At 41.9% G+C, this 18,304-nt stretch overlaps 2 protein-coding genes across 2 annotated transcripts; one reads left to right on the top strand and one right to left on the bottom strand.

Annotated features, from left to right (window-relative positions):
* The first annotated feature begins 4,889 nt into the window (after positions 1-4,889).
* On the top strand, positions 4,890-9,849 carry LOC101774213. The gene is made up of 15 exons (XM_004970076.3): positions 4,890-5,054; positions 5,145-5,222; positions 5,362-5,448; positions 5,546-5,713; positions 5,815-5,883; positions 5,977-6,103; positions 6,534-6,606; positions 6,713-6,829; positions 7,383-7,502; positions 8,200-8,218; positions 8,511-8,589; positions 8,722-9,005; positions 9,128-9,243; positions 9,321-9,414; positions 9,676-9,849. Exons 1-15 carry the CDS (start codon positions 4,911-4,913, stop codon positions 9,730-9,732), a joined length of 1,632 nt encoding a protein of 543 aa, XP_004970133.1. The 5' UTR covers positions 4,890-4,910; the 3' UTR covers positions 9,733-9,849.
* Positions 9,850-10,181: 332 nt separating this feature from the next.
* LOC101773809 (dymeclin) lies at positions 10,182-16,728 on the bottom strand. The gene is made up of 18 exons (XM_004970075.3): positions 16,344-16,728; positions 15,231-15,470; positions 15,038-15,101; positions 14,812-14,941; positions 14,569-14,710; positions 13,892-14,146; positions 13,728-13,812; positions 13,106-13,208; positions 12,549-12,674; positions 12,367-12,480; positions 12,074-12,192; positions 11,886-11,973; positions 11,706-11,798; positions 11,541-11,630; positions 11,329-11,448; positions 11,134-11,225; positions 10,842-10,896; positions 10,182-10,572 (listed from the first exon to the last, which is right to left on the bottom strand). The coding sequence occupies exons 1-18, from the start codon at positions 16,531-16,533 to the stop codon at positions 10,543-10,545; spliced, it is 2,136 nt and encodes a 711-aa protein (XP_004970132.1). The 5' UTR covers positions 16,534-16,728; the 3' UTR covers positions 10,182-10,542.
* Positions 16,729-18,304: the final 1,576 nt, after the last annotated feature.

Raw genomic sequence — 18,304 nt, 5'->3', positions numbered from 1 at the left:
GCTGCTGTTGCGCTTGCGCCTGCCGCGCGTGGCTGAGTAGTGAGAAGTCGAGAACCGGCAGGGTGGCTGAGTAGTGAGAAGTCGAGAACCGGCAAGGCGCGCTGCTTCAGAGCTGTGAGTCTGTGGCGTCGGGAAAAAAGAGTAACATCCTCAGCAGGTTAATAAGTACTCCCCCAATCGTTTTGGTATTTCTGGGTTCAAAGTTTTTACTATATATCTAGACATGGTGTATGTTTAGATGTGAATAGCAAAAGGTATCGTAGAAGTGTTAAAATGATTTACAATTTGGAACGAAGGAAATAATACGTTGTGTGCACGAAAAACTAAAATTAAAGGCGATTCGTGAATCTCGAACGGACTTCGCGGCTAGCTTCATTCCAATATAATCTTGACCGTACCAGCTTTTTTTCTTTGTGCCGAAGTATCCGACTCAAAACCCTCACCGAATCAAAACCTAGCCAATTTTAGCAGTCTACCATGAATCAGCACCAAAAGTACTCGTCCCTGCGTGTCGCAGCTGTACCACACACCAATCGTGCATCATCATCGTCAGAAGAGGTAGCGTGCAAGTTCGCTCAATCACACGCCTGAAATTGGCTCGCTCAGCAGCTCACATAGTCACATGGGATATAGATGGTCCCGTGCGACGTGCAGTGCGTACACGCGTACTACAGCTTGGCCTTGCGCGCTGCGTTTTAGCGCCCCGGCTAATCCCAGAACAAAAGGTGTCCAGGTACAGAGATATACAATTCTGCAAACCCTAGCTATACCCAGGCTATCATATGCTATGCTCCTGGTGCTGTGAGCATCAGCATCAGCATCGCATGCGAACTAAAACAACCTCGGTTACTCGACATATTCCTCTGTAGTCTCGCTCGTGTATAGGACCACCGTAGACCGTAGCTACCTTTTCGAAATTTAAAATCTTGCAAAAATTCAGCTCCTCCCATTTTGAACTTCAACCTCTGCCGTTTAACACTAACTGAGATATGCATGCCGTGTCGTTGCTTCAGCATCTCTACTGCTCTATATATGAGGGGCTCCCGTGCCCTAACCCACCCCATCCCCGGCCCTCACCCATTATCCTGTGATATACCTCTCAGCTGGTAGATCGATGTGCGTGGTATATCGTATGTGTGTGCACATTAAGCAGCTGAAGCTGCCAGCATGATCTGATATCTTTGTTTTTAAGCTCCTCCTCCTAGTGATGAAAGGTTTGGCAACTTTGGATGCCTAGATTCAGATCGTGCTGTGCAGTTTCACCTGCTCATTGGAGCACAGAGAAAAATAGGCAAGCACTTTTCTAGCCTTTAAATTTCTGTTCCACACCTCGCAGCCACAGAAAAATACTATGTACAAGGTAGATCAGATGAACATGGCTCGTGCATAAAAAATCCGTAGTGAGATAAAAATCTCTGAGGTGAAATAATATCACTAAGCTGAAGAGATGCTAGCTGGGTATATATTGCTGTCAGGTGAGTCATTTGGGTCATCACTGTGGTTCTCTCCACGGAATTGTTGATCTTACTGTCCTCATATATAGCTAGCCTCAACACCAGATGCACGTGTGTTGCCCACGGAATTGTTGATTATTTTTTTACCTTTTTCTCTTCTTCTTTTTTTTACTTCGTTGCATCATATCCCTTTGCTTGTTTTTCGATCGATTGATCTCCAGTTCTCATGCATATGCATCCTCATTAATTCGATATTAGATCTGCCTTCTTTGATTTATATACCCTTGATCTGTTTTTGACCCGTCCATCAAGAAATTAAAGAATATATTTAATTGCAAGCGTGTACGTAGAAATTTCTGTAGGAAGTGAAACGTATATATATATCTATTAAATCTTACGGAGATCAAACTTATTGATCCATGATACCTTTTGTGTTCAGAAACCATGGTGCTTTATTTAAATGTTTTAACAATATAAGTAGATAAGAGGGAATAGAGGTTTCCATAAAAAAAAAAAGAGGAAATAGAGGTAGATTTTTTTTGACTGGCATGTATGAACTACGGAGGAATGACAGTCATGGAATTATTTAGCCTTTTCTGTTTTGTTCTTCGTACTGAATTTTAACCAATATATTCATTGGGATTTAGTTATATGTAATACTTGTTCAGGGTCCTTGTGTGTCTCTTTTAATTTCACATCATCAAATATAAAAAAGCATGAGAGAGCTTGCTTAGTTGAGGTTAAATCTATGTGCCTTTATCTTTGTGTGAACATGTAGAGCGTGCGGCTAGCTAACATTGAATATTATTTATGTGCTTTAATCTTCGCATGGAGTAACCTTTTGGTCTTACTATTCGTCTCTGGCAACAATTCATATATAACTAGACACTTCATACAAGCGGAATTCGCTACGTACTAACATGTATACCAAAAATTATTCTTATTTTTTCTAGGTTTTGCAGTTATTTTATTTCCTAGATGCTAACAACTTATCTATGAGTCATGATTTCATCAGGATTCTCGTGTGTATGAAGCTACAAATGGTAAACTTAGTATAAGTAGGGATGGCAACGGCTACATATCCATCGGGTAATGCCTCCCCATACCCACACCCATGATACGCAAAACACCTCACCACCCATACCCATCACCCACCTTGGGTCTTAAATTCCCCCACACCCACCACCCATTAGGTAATGGGTACCTAGCGGGTGACCCATACCTGCTTCAATATAATGGTAGCCAATGTAACAAAACATGTAACTAAGGGGGTGTTTGGATCCCCGGGCTAAACTTTAGCTCCTGTCACATCGAATATTTAGATACTAATTATGAGTATTAAACATAGACTATTTACAAAATCCATTGCACGGATGGTGGCTAAACGGCGAGACGAATCTATTAAACCTAATTAGTCCATGATTTGACAATGTGCTACTAGTAACCATTTGCTAATGATGGATTAATTAGGCTTAATAGATTCGTCTCGCCGTTTAGCCTCCATCTGTGTAATTAGTTTTATAATTAACTCATATTTAGTCCTCCTAATTAGCCTCCGAATATTCGATGTGACACGAACTAAACTTTAGCTCCAAGATCCAAACACCCCCTTATTGTGAAAGCAACATTAAATCATCACTTTATCAATAATTTTAGTCATACGATAACAATATAAGACAATAATACTAGTTTTAACTATGTCACATGCAAACGGAGTCTCTCGTCTCTTCAACTGCATAAGCTCATCATGACTATATATGCATTCAAATACAAAAATCTCTTACGGTATAATTGATGGAAGGATGTTCTCAAGCGCATGCACCTTCCTCAGCACCACTGACTTCTCTAGCGGTGACTGGTGAGGTGTGGAGACGATATGATTGACCCTCTTCACTCCATATTCGAATCTTATAGTTTTAACGGTTCTAACTATTTTTTCAGAGATGATTTCTTCCTTATGTCAGCAGCGATGGTGTGCCTTATTATCTGGCATTTGTGACAACCATTTTGGAGGTAAGCACTTCTGTAGTCGTTTGTCGTGCCAATTAAATTGTGGTCTCTACTTCTGGGTCTTTTCTCCCTCCGAACTTGCAAAACCCAACGAAAAGGGTGTCAAAAATCCAAATTTCTCCCTCCTGACACTCCTAAGGGCGCGAGGGTGGCGGATCTCTTTTCCTTTGCAGAAAAAATGTCCATTTGATGGGCTTTCATCTCAGGAAGCAAATTTCAGTTGCGGCAATTACCATGTGTGGGGCAACATTGTGAAGTCATAATGATGTGATTTTTGATAAAACATCACCAATACTACAATATATGCAGGTTATATAAAATGGAACCTACTGGATCAGATTCTTGTTGCTTCTGCAGGAGGAGGAGATGAGACATACAATGCATCGCCCTTACTTACTTCTGGAGATGACAACAATGGACATTTTCGCCAAGTTTTTTTTTTTGAAAAGATAGCAGGAGCTCCGCCATATCATATAAGAGGAATACGCAGTGCAAGTTCTATCACATAAATTAACAAACACACTCTTTCGCCAAGTTTAGGTGAAGGTTTAGCAATATAATAAGTTTATGATACGAATGAACACTATTTGTAAAATCTCAGTTATGGAGAATTTATGTGTTGTTTCATATATAGTAGACAGAGTCTACATTAGCATCGCACGGAGGCTTGCTTCCAGGCTTTGGCGTACAGATTTACAGCGCACTTGTGACGAACGACGGTGAATGGCTTGAATAATTGTCACATAATGACAACCATATATTCTATGATATTTTCATTTTCCCTCATACATTCTCTGTTATGAACATGGATTTTTTACATATACAAATGACCACATGGTCCATCTATTCATTCTGAAATTAACGGTGAGATGAATCGTATGAATAAGTGAGATGAGCACAAGAAGATTTTGTCTATGAAACAAAAAAAAAAAAAAACGGCACGCGGCATGCGCTGCTACCGGATGATTCATGTGCTGCAACATTCTGCTCTTTTTTCGTATAACAGACGACGAACTCCAGAAGCATGTTCTCGGTCACTGAATACGTAGCTGTAGCTCGTAAAAGCAAGGGAAATATGTGTTACACAGAACATAGATGCGCATGTATATATAGATCATGTACTCTTCTGTGTAACTCTGAGGTTCGTTACGGTAAAACGTAAACTGCCAGAGTGCCAGTACGTACTCAGACACGCGCTGTAGGCCTCAACGTACGGCCCACGCAAGGATAAATGGATGGGCCATTGGATGCGGTCGGCCCCCCTTGGACCATGAAACAACTAAAAGTAGGCCCGAATTCGGTTAGTTTCGGCTGAGAATTTTGCTGCTACCCAGGCCTGCTCTGAACGTAGCAATCCGACGGGCCTCACGTCGGGTCCAGATTGCGCCGAGCTCAGCCCATGGCGATGTCCTCGTTTTCCAGACTGCTGCGTGCTCTGGAGCGGCGATGGGCGAAGGAATGCAGGAGGCTGCGGAAGAGGGGGAGTACGTGGGCGCGCGGCTGGAAGCCGGCCTCCGCGCCGCCCGCTTCGCGTCCCCTCCGTCCGCTGACGAGTTCGCAGCCGACGTCGAGCCCAAGAACGTCCCCGCGGTAATCCTTCTTACCCCTCGTCTTCCCGAAGCTCCCCTGCTTCCATCAGGTCTTGATATGTCGCCGTGTGGGGGGAAATCGCGTCTTCAGGTGTTCCGCGGCGTGGCTAAGGAGTGGGCGGCCTCCACCCGGTGGGATCCTCTCCGTGGCGGCCTCGACTACCTGCTGGTTTCCATCAATCCTCTCTCTTGCTCCTTTCCTTTTCTTAGCAAGCCTCCTCAATGCGCATAAGGCATCGCGGGTGAAAACAACGCATCTTTTAGGCATTTTCGCTGCAATCCTCAGTTCTCGTCTGGTTGTTCTTCAGGAAAAAGTGGGACGTGATGTCGCTTTGGAAGCTATGATGTCGAAAACTGGGCACGTGTTCTATGGGGATCTCAGAAGCCATGAGAGGGCTGGTTTTTGCTCTGAATTGCTACTTGCAGATTGTAAAGTCAGACACATAGACAGATTGCATTGAGGTGCTAATGTTATTATTTTCATCCATTCAGGTGTCTGTTCCATTCTCCACGTTCATTCAGTCGTGCAAGTCTTACCTTAGTCAAATGAATGCGGCTAGTGATAAATTGGTAGATCAGGGAATCCTTGAGAAGCCTACTTGTTCGAGGGAGATGTGCTCGAGCAGCTCAGAGAACTCAGAACAAGTATATCTAGCACAGGCAAGCTCATTTTGCACTACACGGTTTAGGCTTTCTTCTTCTAATGCAATCAGCAGCTCTCTTGCCTGGTTCGTCTAAAAAATGTAATTTACCTTTATCAGGTATCTATTATGAAAACTGAGAACAGAGAGAAATGCTCGTTACAAGTTTTGAAAGAGGACATTCAGGAGGTCTGTATTAATTTTGCCTTCTAGTCAAATAGTCTACTTTCATGATTTTGAAGTATGATTGTTCTGTCAATTTGTTTCTCTTTATTGCTGCAGCCTATATTTCTGAGAGGAAAATCATTTTCATCGATAAACTTTTGGATGAATGGGGCTCACATGAGATCAAGTACTCATTATGATCCCCACCATAACCTTCTTTGCGTGGTGGCTGGTTGTAAAAAAGGTGTGTATTTGATGCTATTTAGCAATTCACTATTATTTGATATGATGTTAGACTGTTAACCATAACTTTAAGCAATTAATTTATTTGCAAAATTTTCTCATATAATCCAATTGCTTCTAATTGCCATTGAGGGGTAGTGTCACAAGGATCTTTGACATTGTTTAAAGTGCCTCCATGTTTTGTGCATTGCTGGTGCTTTGGTGGATGTGTCAATTTGGGTCAGCATAGAAACTCCTTTTACTGCAACTGCAGATGGAATACATTTTTTTTATTGCTGTTTCTTCTTTTCAAATTTGGTTTTGGAATCTTTCACAATTGTGAAGGATTCTTATCTTTGTAACTGCCTGTCTTACAGATTATGGTAGCAGCCTTTGATGATTATCTAGAGGAACCTAGGCTAACGGTATCTTTCTCCTATAAATTCACACAGTAACTTTGTGGCCTCCATCTGCATCCCCATTTTTATACCCAATGCCTGTGTATGGTGAGGCCTCCAACCATAGGTGAAGTCCTCCACTCCGGAAGTATTTCAATTCTTTGAACTATCTTGGAGTAATTAAAAATTGGCAGTCTGAAATACCTCTTCTGATTTTACTATCTTTTTGGCAGTTCTGTCAGCATCGAGGAGCCAGATTATTCAAGCTATACAAGGGCAAGATACATGAAAGAATATTCTGAAAGAGTACTTCTAAATTGCGGCGATGTTCTTTTCATACCAGAAGGATGGTACACCCCTATACTTTGTCTACATATGTATATCCGGGTTTTGGCATCTCAGTTTTGGATTCTTAGATTTTCTTTTCGGAAAAGATATTCAGCCACTTTTAATCTGCATATGTAGAGTCTGAAGTGAAATTTATTGCACAATACTATTCTGAACTTCTCTGAATGTAGAATGCAGTGATGTGGTTTGAGATGTCTTTTCCCTCCTAAAATACTAAATATTCATGACAGCTCGCACATTGTAGCATAGTGTTAGACAGATTGACTGTATAGGCCGGCCCTATGGGCCTTGGGTGCTGGCCGCACAGGCCCATTGCCGTGCGTTGCCCCTAGGGTTTAGGTAGGTGTCCTATTAGGCTAGGATCTCCTGATTGGTGATGTTTCTATAAACCCTGGAGACCCTAGCCTATATATGTAACCCCGGTGCTTTGCATCAATGCATCTACTATTCCTGAGCCATATTACTTTCACATAGCACTTTTTTCCTTATTTAGTGTGTACCTGATAAACAAGTACTGCATTGACCCAGCTAAAATTTTGAGTATTCTTGAAACAGGTATCACCAAGTTGACAGTGATGATTTAACCATAGCAGTTAACTTTTGGTGGAAGTCACGAATAATGACTCAAATGTTGGAACATATGGATGCTTACTATCTACGCCGAATCGTGAGCAGGTATTTTATGAGTCAGTTATGTACATTTACTTGAACATGTAATACATTAGCCCTAGGTTGATTGTCCATGTTGCCGCTAAATGTACATTCTGTACTTGCTAGCGACCTTCTGTTTGCCACTCATAGGCTCCTAGTCTTTAACCAGCAACACAGTGATAAGAGCATATTTGTCACGTAACTTACCTTTTTGGTATATGCTGATTGTTGTTACCATCAAAGGTCAATTCATTGGGTAGCTCCTTCAAAACTTTCTTCCCATGAAAATTTAGACTGATGCATACTGATTTAGCTCTTAGAAATACCCCTGAACAATCTATCAATATAATTCAGACTCTTTAAACTAAACAAACTTGTCACATACATAAGCAATCTAGCCAAATATCTCAACGACTCTTCTCTAAGCCTAGGTAGATTCTGGAGGACAGTAGCTGCTGCCCTGCTGCCTGCCCCACAGGTGCTGAGTGCTGACTAATGGCCATAGTGCCGATTCCACATGACAGAGGACAAGATTTTCTATGCTGACTAATGTGATTTCACATATGAAGGACATTGATGGAATTAATTCCTAACCAAGTTTTGTTTTCTGTTCAAAATGTTCATTTCACAATACCTGTTTTTGACCTATATCTCACTGTTTTACCCTTTTTTTCCATCCTGTCTCGTGGATTTCTACTTCTACAAATTATTTGTAGTGAAGATTGGTGGATAAGGAGATGGTATGCCTCATTATCCCTTTCTGTTTATAGTAGTAGAATAAGAAAAAGAAGGCTTTTCTTTTCATCATTTGAAAACCTTAGAAGTGTGTTACTGATTTCTAGTCACCTAGTCTATTTCACTCCTTGCCCTGATCTGACCCTTTAAAGTTTAGATGATTCGTCTACTAGACACATGCACTTTGCAATACTTTTTCTCGTATCTTTGGTTCTTCACTCCTATTTCCTACAAGGGAATATGTTGTTATTTCTTTGAATGAATAATTTGTGTTACCTTTTATTTCTCATGAGACAGAACATAATGGTGCAGAAGAGTCCTTTTTGTCGTTTGGAAGATTGCACCAATATTCAGCCTATGGACAAAGCATTGACAGGTCAATACTCTATGCCACCTGAGGCATATTAAGATTCCACCCTATGAATTATTTTTGGTTATATTCATCAACACAATAACTGTTATAGTGTTGCTGGTAGTTTGACACTTTTATATGCTTATCATTTAACAGGTTTCCAGCTATTCAATTTACAAAAAGATTCACCATTGCAAACTCTGGAACCCTCCACTCTCCAAGCACTTTATGAACTCATCTCACTGGTCCACGACAGTGCTGAAGTGGTTAAGCAAAATAACCAAACAGAATCCACATCTCAGGATACATCTTCCAACCAAAGAGACAAAACAAAGATTGCCGCTGAAGATGATTCGTCTCTCTTGGACAAAGATCCTGTTGCAAAAATCATTTTACCAGTAGAACCACTTGAATTGCGGAGTATGATGCTTGCAATGGTGGTAAGCATTACGTATTGAACAGCAGTTGATATTGTTGCATTTCTGTTTTCTTTCCAACCCAATTGTGTACAGTGCAAAAAAAATGGTTGTTGTTAAGCTGAGCTCTCTTCATAATATTTCAGCATACATTCCCAAGGACATTAGAAGCTTTAGTCCTTAACATGCTCGGGCCAGTAGGAGCAGAGATACTGACTAGGAAGTTTGATGAGATCGATCAACAGACCACAAAAGAAGAACAGTAAGGACTTTATACTGTCATTTTTGTAAGGCGGACCACATTTTATAACACTTAAACTGTTGAATGGCATGATGCAGGGCTGAGTTCTACAAGACATTCTATAGCGTATTTGAGGATCAGCATGCTGCAATGGATGTGCTTCTCAATGGAAAAGAATTGTTTTCTTTTCAGGTACTGCATTCATAAAAAATATATATCATTAAGCCACGATCTGTTAATTGTTCACTGAAATAACATGTGAAAACCAACGGACCTGTTTATTCCTAGCTTAAATACAATACTGTCAATCTGTGCTTACAACCTACTTGAAGTTTTGAAGCAAACTAGCCGTGCTTGCTATCATGGAAACATTCTCGAAATGGATGTCTTTGCAGATTTCTCATTGTGAAACCAACTCAAAACATGTTTGACGATTATGTTTTCCTGATGCAGGTATTCCAGAATGTCCTAGACAAGTATCTCAGGGTGCATATAGACCGACCCGGCTAATGTGTTACAGTTACAGTCTTGCATACTAATGAATGGCACCTGTACAATGTGGATCAAAACTTGTCGCTGTTTATTTAATGAAAAGGTGAACGGATGGCCACACTGTCGTTCAGAACATAGCACACTGGTGAGGGGAAAGGGAATGTTTTGAGCGTCTCACTAAATAGTGTGTTTCGTTGGCTTGGTATATGCTTGTCTGTTTAGGTGGCGGTGGCAACAGTCCCCGGGTGAGAGCGACAGATCACCCCTTTCTTCGAACCAAACACCCTGATACTTCAAAATTAATGATAACGATGCAACCCATCACGCATGTCGACCTAAAATGTATACTTCTGAAAGCATCATTTGACCTTCGATGGTCCGTTGCGACCGAGAAACCGAGGGTACCAGGTTACCAGCCCAGTGACATCGAGAAGCACAGGCATCAGTCACAGTTACAGTACGGCACAGGAAAAACGGTGGGTATAGTTCTTAAAGAAAGGTTAGATTACATAGTTATACAGAGTGGGACCGGGGTTATTACAAAAGTCTTTCGGCTTACAATACAACAATAATTTATGAACGAATTGAGTATATACCCTACATAGTCATCTACCCCCACTACTAACAAAATATCTAGCACCTTGCGCAATCCCTCCATCCCTTCTTCCATTATACAAGCATTATGAACCAACAGAACTATTAATACAAAAGAATGAGTACAGTTCGACCATCTGGTATATGCCGCCTATTTACAACAAGCTCTTCGCCACGATGAAACAAAAAGATGTCTTTATGTTCTTGTCAGAACTCAGGTTCGGATCATTCTTCCTAAACCTTTTCTTCACCGGATGGTGCATCCTGGGAGTAAACAATTTTGGCACAAACAAAATGTCACGATGAGAAAGTGGCACTTGCACTGCACATATTACTCAAAAATAGTTGTAGAGAGACAAGAGTTTGGACCAAATCATATACTACCTCTATTCTTAAATATATGCAGTTTAGGACAATCAAACTAGTCATGTGAACTAATTTCTTCATTGTAAACATCATATATTTAAGAAAGGATGTCGTATCTGACTAATATTATCAGCATCAACTATGGAGAGAAGAAGATTGTAACTTACATCAAGGTGAATCTCCACAGGGAACAGATTTATGGCCCCAGGATTGAAAGAGAATCTGTTTTTAATACATCAAACAGTTAGACAAACCAGTGTGAATTGAAGTTGGAAATGTGAAGCTTTGACATGCATGAATGAACTAAGATACCACTCTATAGTCTAAACAGGAAATGTCTCAGCTAAAGATTAAAAAGCCCTGACATGCATGTTGCTAAAGATCTATCTGAAAAATTTTGCTAAAAAAAAAAGATCGATCTGAAAATTGTGAATCATATATGGAACAACAAATGATTACCCCCGTGACAGGACAAGGCGCCATGCATATGGGATAAAGAATTCCTCAGGGTGGCTTTCTTGCTCATATGTAAACCTTAACTGGGTAAACATCTGAAAAATAAGTCATTGTATGTTATAAGCCAATCTTATTACCAAAAGATCATACATCGTACATAAATTTAAGGCAAAGAACAAAAAAGACAAAATAATCCACCTTCATCCCTTCTCCACGCCATGAACGACAGTTTTTGTTGATGACTTCAAGCACCTTATCCACAGACCATTCCCCATCTAATTGTTGCATGTCCATTCGGCTATTGAAGAAATCCAATACCTATGAGACACAGCATCAAATGTGATGAGAATCTGGAAAATGTATTTATGTGTACTTCTGAAACTTCATGATATATAAACAGTAACGCATACTGTGTATATGTTCTCAAGCAGTTCGTTGAAACGTGGATGGTTCTTAAATGGCTCAAAAACCTCCTGACGATGCAATACAGCATACACAACCTGTAGAAAACAAAATGTTAGGAGCTCTTCTATTCTTCCTGTCAAGTAAACTGACTTGCTGACCACAACACATACCTCAGGATTCCGAGGCAATGCATATGTAAGGATTGCATTAATGATTTCCAGAACAATTCTTAAGAAATCTGTATATATGTGAAGCTCCGTAGACTACAAAAAAATGAATCATTATTTAGAAGAAGAGAAACATAAGCAAGGATGCCGATGACATTACAGTACAAAATAAATGTAGACTACCATATCATCTGCGATGTTGTCTGCTTCCATCTGATCGGATATAACTTTGTGAGACTTGTCATTTTTTAACTCAGCTAGTTTGGCATACCTAGTGCATTGTACACAAGCAAACAAGTTTACTTTAGGTGCAACTTAAAATTAGCAATCAAGTAAATAAATCAGGGGAAAGAGAGAAGGAGATAGCATACTTGCGAGAAAGCATGTCAAAGAGGCTAACCAGCCTTTGTGATGCATAGGCACTCAACCTATGCACATGAGGAGCCATATTTGCTAATATTGCAAGACAGTTTGTGTGAAGGTAGACATCCTGCAAGTGTAGATAAGCTATCATCAAATAGTTACTAGTAACTACAAATAGTGTTAGCACAAAGTACAAACTGCAGCTTCAAATAGCAGGAAAATTCAAAAGGCAGATTCCAATGTGGCAAATCAAGAGTGTTTCAAATTTCCTGTACTAAACACCAAAGAATCTGATACCTACTCTTAGCTTGGAGAGGTTGTACTTGATGGTCCGGATTAGTATTACAACCATCAAAGATCCCAAAGACGTTTGGTGCATAAGGCGCTCATGGTACCAAGGAACAGCAGGAAGCACCTGGAGTTGCACGTTAGATCATTAATAATTTTGCAATAAGCAAATTAGAAGTTAACTAGCTTGCTTACCAATTTGTGCACACTAGCATTGAAGGTTGAATCTTGACTGAGGATCAGGAGAATAATCAACAGCATGTAAATCTGATTTGAAGTCTTCCTTGATGCATTGTAGAGCATTTCCAAGATAGGCATGAGCTGTTAAAATAATTCACAAGAAATTAGCATGCACCAAGAGGTTGTTATGTAATTAGATTAAGAAACAGTTTTCAACCTTTTTATGATGACTGATTCAATTTATACACAAAATAAATATCTTTCTTATCAACAAAATAAATAAACCAGTTCCTGATGGCAAATAGATGAAACAAAAAAAAGGCCAATGTGCAAATGATACTAATCAAAATCATAATAAATGATAATATACTCTCATTGGAAAGAAAACTATTTCAACACTGCAGCTGTTTCATTAATCAAAAGCATAACCCAAGATGCCCTAAATACCCTTTACTCCATCAATAATAATTTAGAAATGCAGCTGTTTCATTAATCAAAAGCATAACCCAAGATGCCCTGAATACCCTTTACTCCATCAATAATAATTTAGAAATGAAGCTAACAAGACATACCAAAGTATCCAAGTCTGTTCGAACCAGGACATATTCCTGAAAGTCACAGTTCCCATGGACCAAAGAATAGAGCAACAGAACCGAGCTCTCGTCGTTTAAGCATCTGTAGGGATAGAGGGAAACTAATTAAGTGAAATGCAAGAAGCTTTTTCTAGTAATGAATTTAAGTGTGCATGCTGGAAATATGATAAACACTATGATTGATCCAAATTACAATTGACACTAGAAAATAAGCCCTGATAAACGCCGAACGTATATGCAATATATTACTCACCAACCATAGAGAACTGCAGATTCAATCAGAAGATCAATGTTTAATTTTATCTATAAAAGATGGCACAGAATTCAATCAGGAGAACAATGTTTAATTTTATCTATAATTCACAAGTGACCAAAACTGTTCTGTGTTTTCATTTCCAAGGAAAAATGGATCACTGCCATTATTCTTGAGAATGGCACACAATATTTGGCAATTTGGGTGTGCGGATGTTGTAACTATCTTCTTCTATTAATGCAATGATACGCAGCTCTCCTACATGTTTGAGATACTTGGCAATTTGGCATGCAGCTAATAAATTAAAATTCAATATACCTAAACGTCAGCAAATGAGGTGTTGCTTACCTTCCAAGAGCGTCAAACAACGATGCAAAAGACAACCTGGCAACAGGTCCATCTTGAGCATTTCCTTCAACATCAGCACGATCATCTGCAGCATAATTCATTTGTGTAACTATTAGAGATCTATAACAGTGCCACAGTTTCTCTGTAGTAATGGTGTATCTTACATTGAATGTCCTTAGCATTGTTTAATGCTTTGCAATAAGGATTCTCATGAAAAACCTGTGCTTCCTTGTCATTGGTATCTGAACCCGTGTATAAATTGTTGCTTGGAATGGACTCATTAGTTGAAATGCACTTCCGGTAGTGGATCATAACAAGCAGAACAAGCAAACTGTTATCTGCCAATTGACTTGTTGCACCCTCAGGAGTTGAGCTTACAAGGTAGGTGAACGTATAATATGGCAGTAAGACAAAATTTGCTGCAGAATCAGATGAGAGACTTAGAGATTTTCCATAATTCAGACACTTCCCTTAGCAGAGACTGGGAACTATAAGAATGGCCCAATGGCTGATATGATGCAAAGAACTGTCTTAAGATCTTTGGTAATTGTAAAAAGTTATACATTACTATTCTGGCATTATCTGACATAAAATGGATCAAACTAGCATACTGTTGCGAATTAGAAACAAGGGTTGGACAGCATAAGAGGAATAACAATTGAAATTGTCATGAGAAGCATGAAAATACAAGACAACTGATATATTCCAAACATCTTTAAGCTGAACTTAGAAGGAGACACTGCTTAGGGCATTGACATGACACGCATCGTAAAGAATTAGAGTAACTCAGATTCTTATATAAACAAGTGAGCTGAAGAAAAGGATCCATGTTACCACTTACCAGCTGCTGAGCCAACTCGCTGCAGAACACCAGGCCTACCATCATCAGAAAAAACAGGATGTGAACCATTTGGAGGAAATTTTGGCCGCGCTACAAAATTGAGCAATAACTTTCGCACCACTGAGACTACTATGGAGCTGTCCTGTAGAAGAAAAATGCAGCATGGAGATACACTCCAAATTTTATCTCAAGAATGACTGGAAATAAATCAGCATATACGATGCACCACTAGTTTCAGCATACCTGAAGCATAGCTGCATCAATGAAAGGATGCACATCTTTTGGTTCTGGAGATGGTCCAGAACATAACTGAGTTGACATAAGAACTAGCATCAAGTTCAGAAGTTCATGATGTAGGTAGCATGATTCCGAGCTTAATACATAACAAAACAAAACAGTTAGATCAAATAAAAAACATACAGTAAAATGGAAAACACTAATATATAAAGCGATGTGATGAATGAGATACCTTACATCTACATTACCAATGTAGTTCAGCACGCCTCTCATCAGAAAATACTCCACAGTGCTTTCTTCAAGGGTCAATGCAACATCAAAGAGCATCAGAATTCCAGCCAAGTCACTTCTATAATAATGTGCACATAGCAGGATTGCAGAATATGCTTTCCAACAGACTAGACTGGATATGAATAATCAATTACCTGCAGGAAAATTTTCCATCCCCTTCTCATTCTTGTCAATGTCAAGGCATAGCTCTTGCCAATTATCAGCTTTTGCATTTTCAATGATGAACTTGAGAAATATGGATGAGATATATGCAGCATTGATAGCCCTTCGATATACAACAGATGATACAGAAGTTGTTGAGGTGCACTCTTGCAAGCACCAAACCAAATGAATCAAAATCTTTGCAAGATGCTTGGTTTGGTAGTTGTTCTGGGCTGCATATGCACATAACAAAACCCGTAAGCATAGATATTTAGGAGTTAAATTTGAGAAACCAATCATGTAAAAAAGTAAAAGCAGCCAAAATATGCAGAGCATCAAGTTTACTAAACTGAGTTTGAAATAGTATCACCAATTGTAATACAGGGTCTGTGGCACTGGCAATCAACAAGCTCAGAACATTTGACGCAATGAACTCCAAAATAAATCAATCAATTATAAAATAAATCATTGCATTTCCATAGAATGATCAAATTGGAGCTAGCACCATTCACACTTTCAGCCAGTCAAAATCATCACTTTGCTTCCACCTGGGCATTCAGATTACCAAAAAAGTGGGGAGATGCAGTCTACTCGTGTAGTCCAAGCGAAGACAAACCCGGTCACCCAAACGCACGGAAATTACAAACGTGATTACCAATATGGCATAATTTGCAACAAAAACCCAGGCCAGCCTGCCAAGGAAGTCCAAACAAACACATGCCCCGCCGATTGCAGCACGCCCACATGAAATTCGCCAGAACAGCAACTAAAGCCCCCAGAATTGCCATCATAAGCTCGCAATCCGAAGAAACTAACACGTAGAGCCTCCCCCTAGAGACGCAATCAGCGTAGCAAAGATGCCGTTAACACCCGATCAACCTAGTGCTTCACCTCAAAGGCGTGAACCCACCGCAGTGCAAGCGACAAGCCCGCACACAGAAACCATATGATCCGCATTGCCCCACGGATCAAAACCCGCACAGCGCACACGTGGGAGAGAGAGGAAAAAAATCACCGGACGCGACAGCACAGGGAAGCGATCAGCGCAGGCCCAAGCCGCCAGGGAGGGCGTGGATCTCGAGAGGGGGGGCGCGCGCGAGACTCACCGAAGGCGTGGCACGCCTGCAGCACGCGGTCGCGCGGCCACTGCAGGGTGAGGGGCAGCTCGAGCAGCTGGTTCCAGAACTCGGAGGAGATCGGGTAGGCCTTCCCGCCGACCAGCGCCGCGAACATCTGCTCCGCGGCGCCGGGCGACGGCGGCGCGCCCAGCCTCGGCGTCGACGGCGCCGCGCCCATTGGATCTGGAGCCTCCCCCCGGGGAGGAGGACGCGCGGGGCCCTAGGTAGGGTTTGACGCGCGCGTGGGTTGGGCGAGGGAGAGGGAGAATGGCCGGCCGCGGGTAGAGTCGAGACGAAGCGAAGGTTTTAAACGGAAGAAAGGGAGCGTGGAGACTTCGGGCGGAAGGGAAGGGAAGGAGGGGGGGGAGCCGAGGCGGAGGTCGGGTGCGAGCGAGCGCAGCGACTAGCCGGTGCGTTGGGTTTGGGGAGGTTTTGATCGGATCACGAAATGGCCAAACTAGCCCTGGTTCTCGGCCCATACTCCAGGGGGAGACTGGAGAGAGCAGGAGGGGCCCCGGCCCCGGGGGCGAGATGGTCCTTTCGGTGGGGGCCTCGAGGTGGTGTCGCTGTTGCCGTCGGTGGAGGGAGTGGGAGAGGTGGTTTGGTGGCGGAGCATTCGGGATTCGCGACGGGGGATGGGGTGCGGGGTGCGGTGGGCGACTCGCATTCATGGGAGTCAGAAGGGGGATGGCCGTGTGGCACTTCGCTGGGTTCGAGGTTTGGGCGCTCTCCACCGGTTTTCTGGCCGTGCGCCCCCGCGGGTTTGACCACGCCACGAAATATGGAACATTTCTTTATGTCAAATTGAACATATACTTTTTATACTTCGATGAAAAAATGAATTGAATACTTGTCACCGCAATTGAGTAGTAGATATCATTGTTTATTTTGGTGGGTGGGGATGAGCAGATCTCTAACTATTTGTTGATGAATTCGAATTGAGGCTCCATCTAACCTAGAATTGGGGTAAATGGTGAGTTGATGATGCGCCAGGGATATTTAGGCCACAAAATATTGAGATCGGAGGACAGCAATGAGTCATCGGAGAAAAGATTATGGGGGTGTTTGGGAGGAGGGAGCTAAACTTTAGCTCTGTCACATCGAATGTTTGGATACTAATTAGGAGGATTAAACATAAGCTAATTACAAAACTAATTGCAGAACCCCTAGGCTAAATCGCAAGACGAATCTATTAAGCCTAATTAATCCATCATTAGTGAATGGTTACTGTAGCACCACATTGTCAAATCATGGACTAATTAGGCTTAATAGATTCGTCTCGCGATTTAGCCTAGGGGTTGTGTAATTAGTTTTGTAATTAGCCTAGATTTAATACTTCTAATTAGTGTCCAAACATTCGACGTGACGGGAGCTAAAATTTAACCCCTCCTCCCAAACACCCCATATGTAGCAAAAGAAATGGGGAAGAAGAGTATACACAGCAAGAAAACATCGTCCGGAACAGTCGATCGCGTCCATCCGTGGCGCCGCTCGTGCAGCCATGCTGCGACGACCGTGAGGCACGTAGACTGCACTGTCAGTACAGAATGACACGTACACCGCCGCTCCGCACGTGGCCGCCGGCGGCTTTCCGCTGACAGCCACACGTCCCCCCAAACGGCCATGTCGTGGACGGCGGCGGAGCTGGAGGCGCACGGCGCGGACCTGCAGGACGCTCTCTGGAGCGCCAAGTGCCTCGCCAACGCCCCGCACCTCACCCGCAAGGTCAGACACTCACCAGCAGCGACGGTTCACGCCACCGTGACCGTTGACACACTGTGGTCATTTACCGTTGCTCGTCGAACCAATCGAGACGACACGATGCACGACCTGCTGCACAGGCACACACTGGTCTAACACCAGACCAAAAATCTTGGCTTTTTTTGTGAGATGCAGGTCCATCCGGACTACCTGGAAGCAGGCGCGAACATCATAACCTCGGCGTCGTA

This window comes from Setaria italica, chromosome V, assembly GCF_000263155.2.
Source record: "Setaria italica strain Yugu1 chromosome V, Setaria_italica_v2.0, whole genome shotgun sequence".
NCBI classification, from domain to species: domain Eukaryota; kingdom Viridiplantae; phylum Streptophyta; class Magnoliopsida; order Poales; family Poaceae; genus Setaria; species Setaria italica.
The sequence above is the reverse complement of the archived record's forward strand: the minus strand, read 5'-3'. Positions and strand labels throughout refer to the sequence as shown.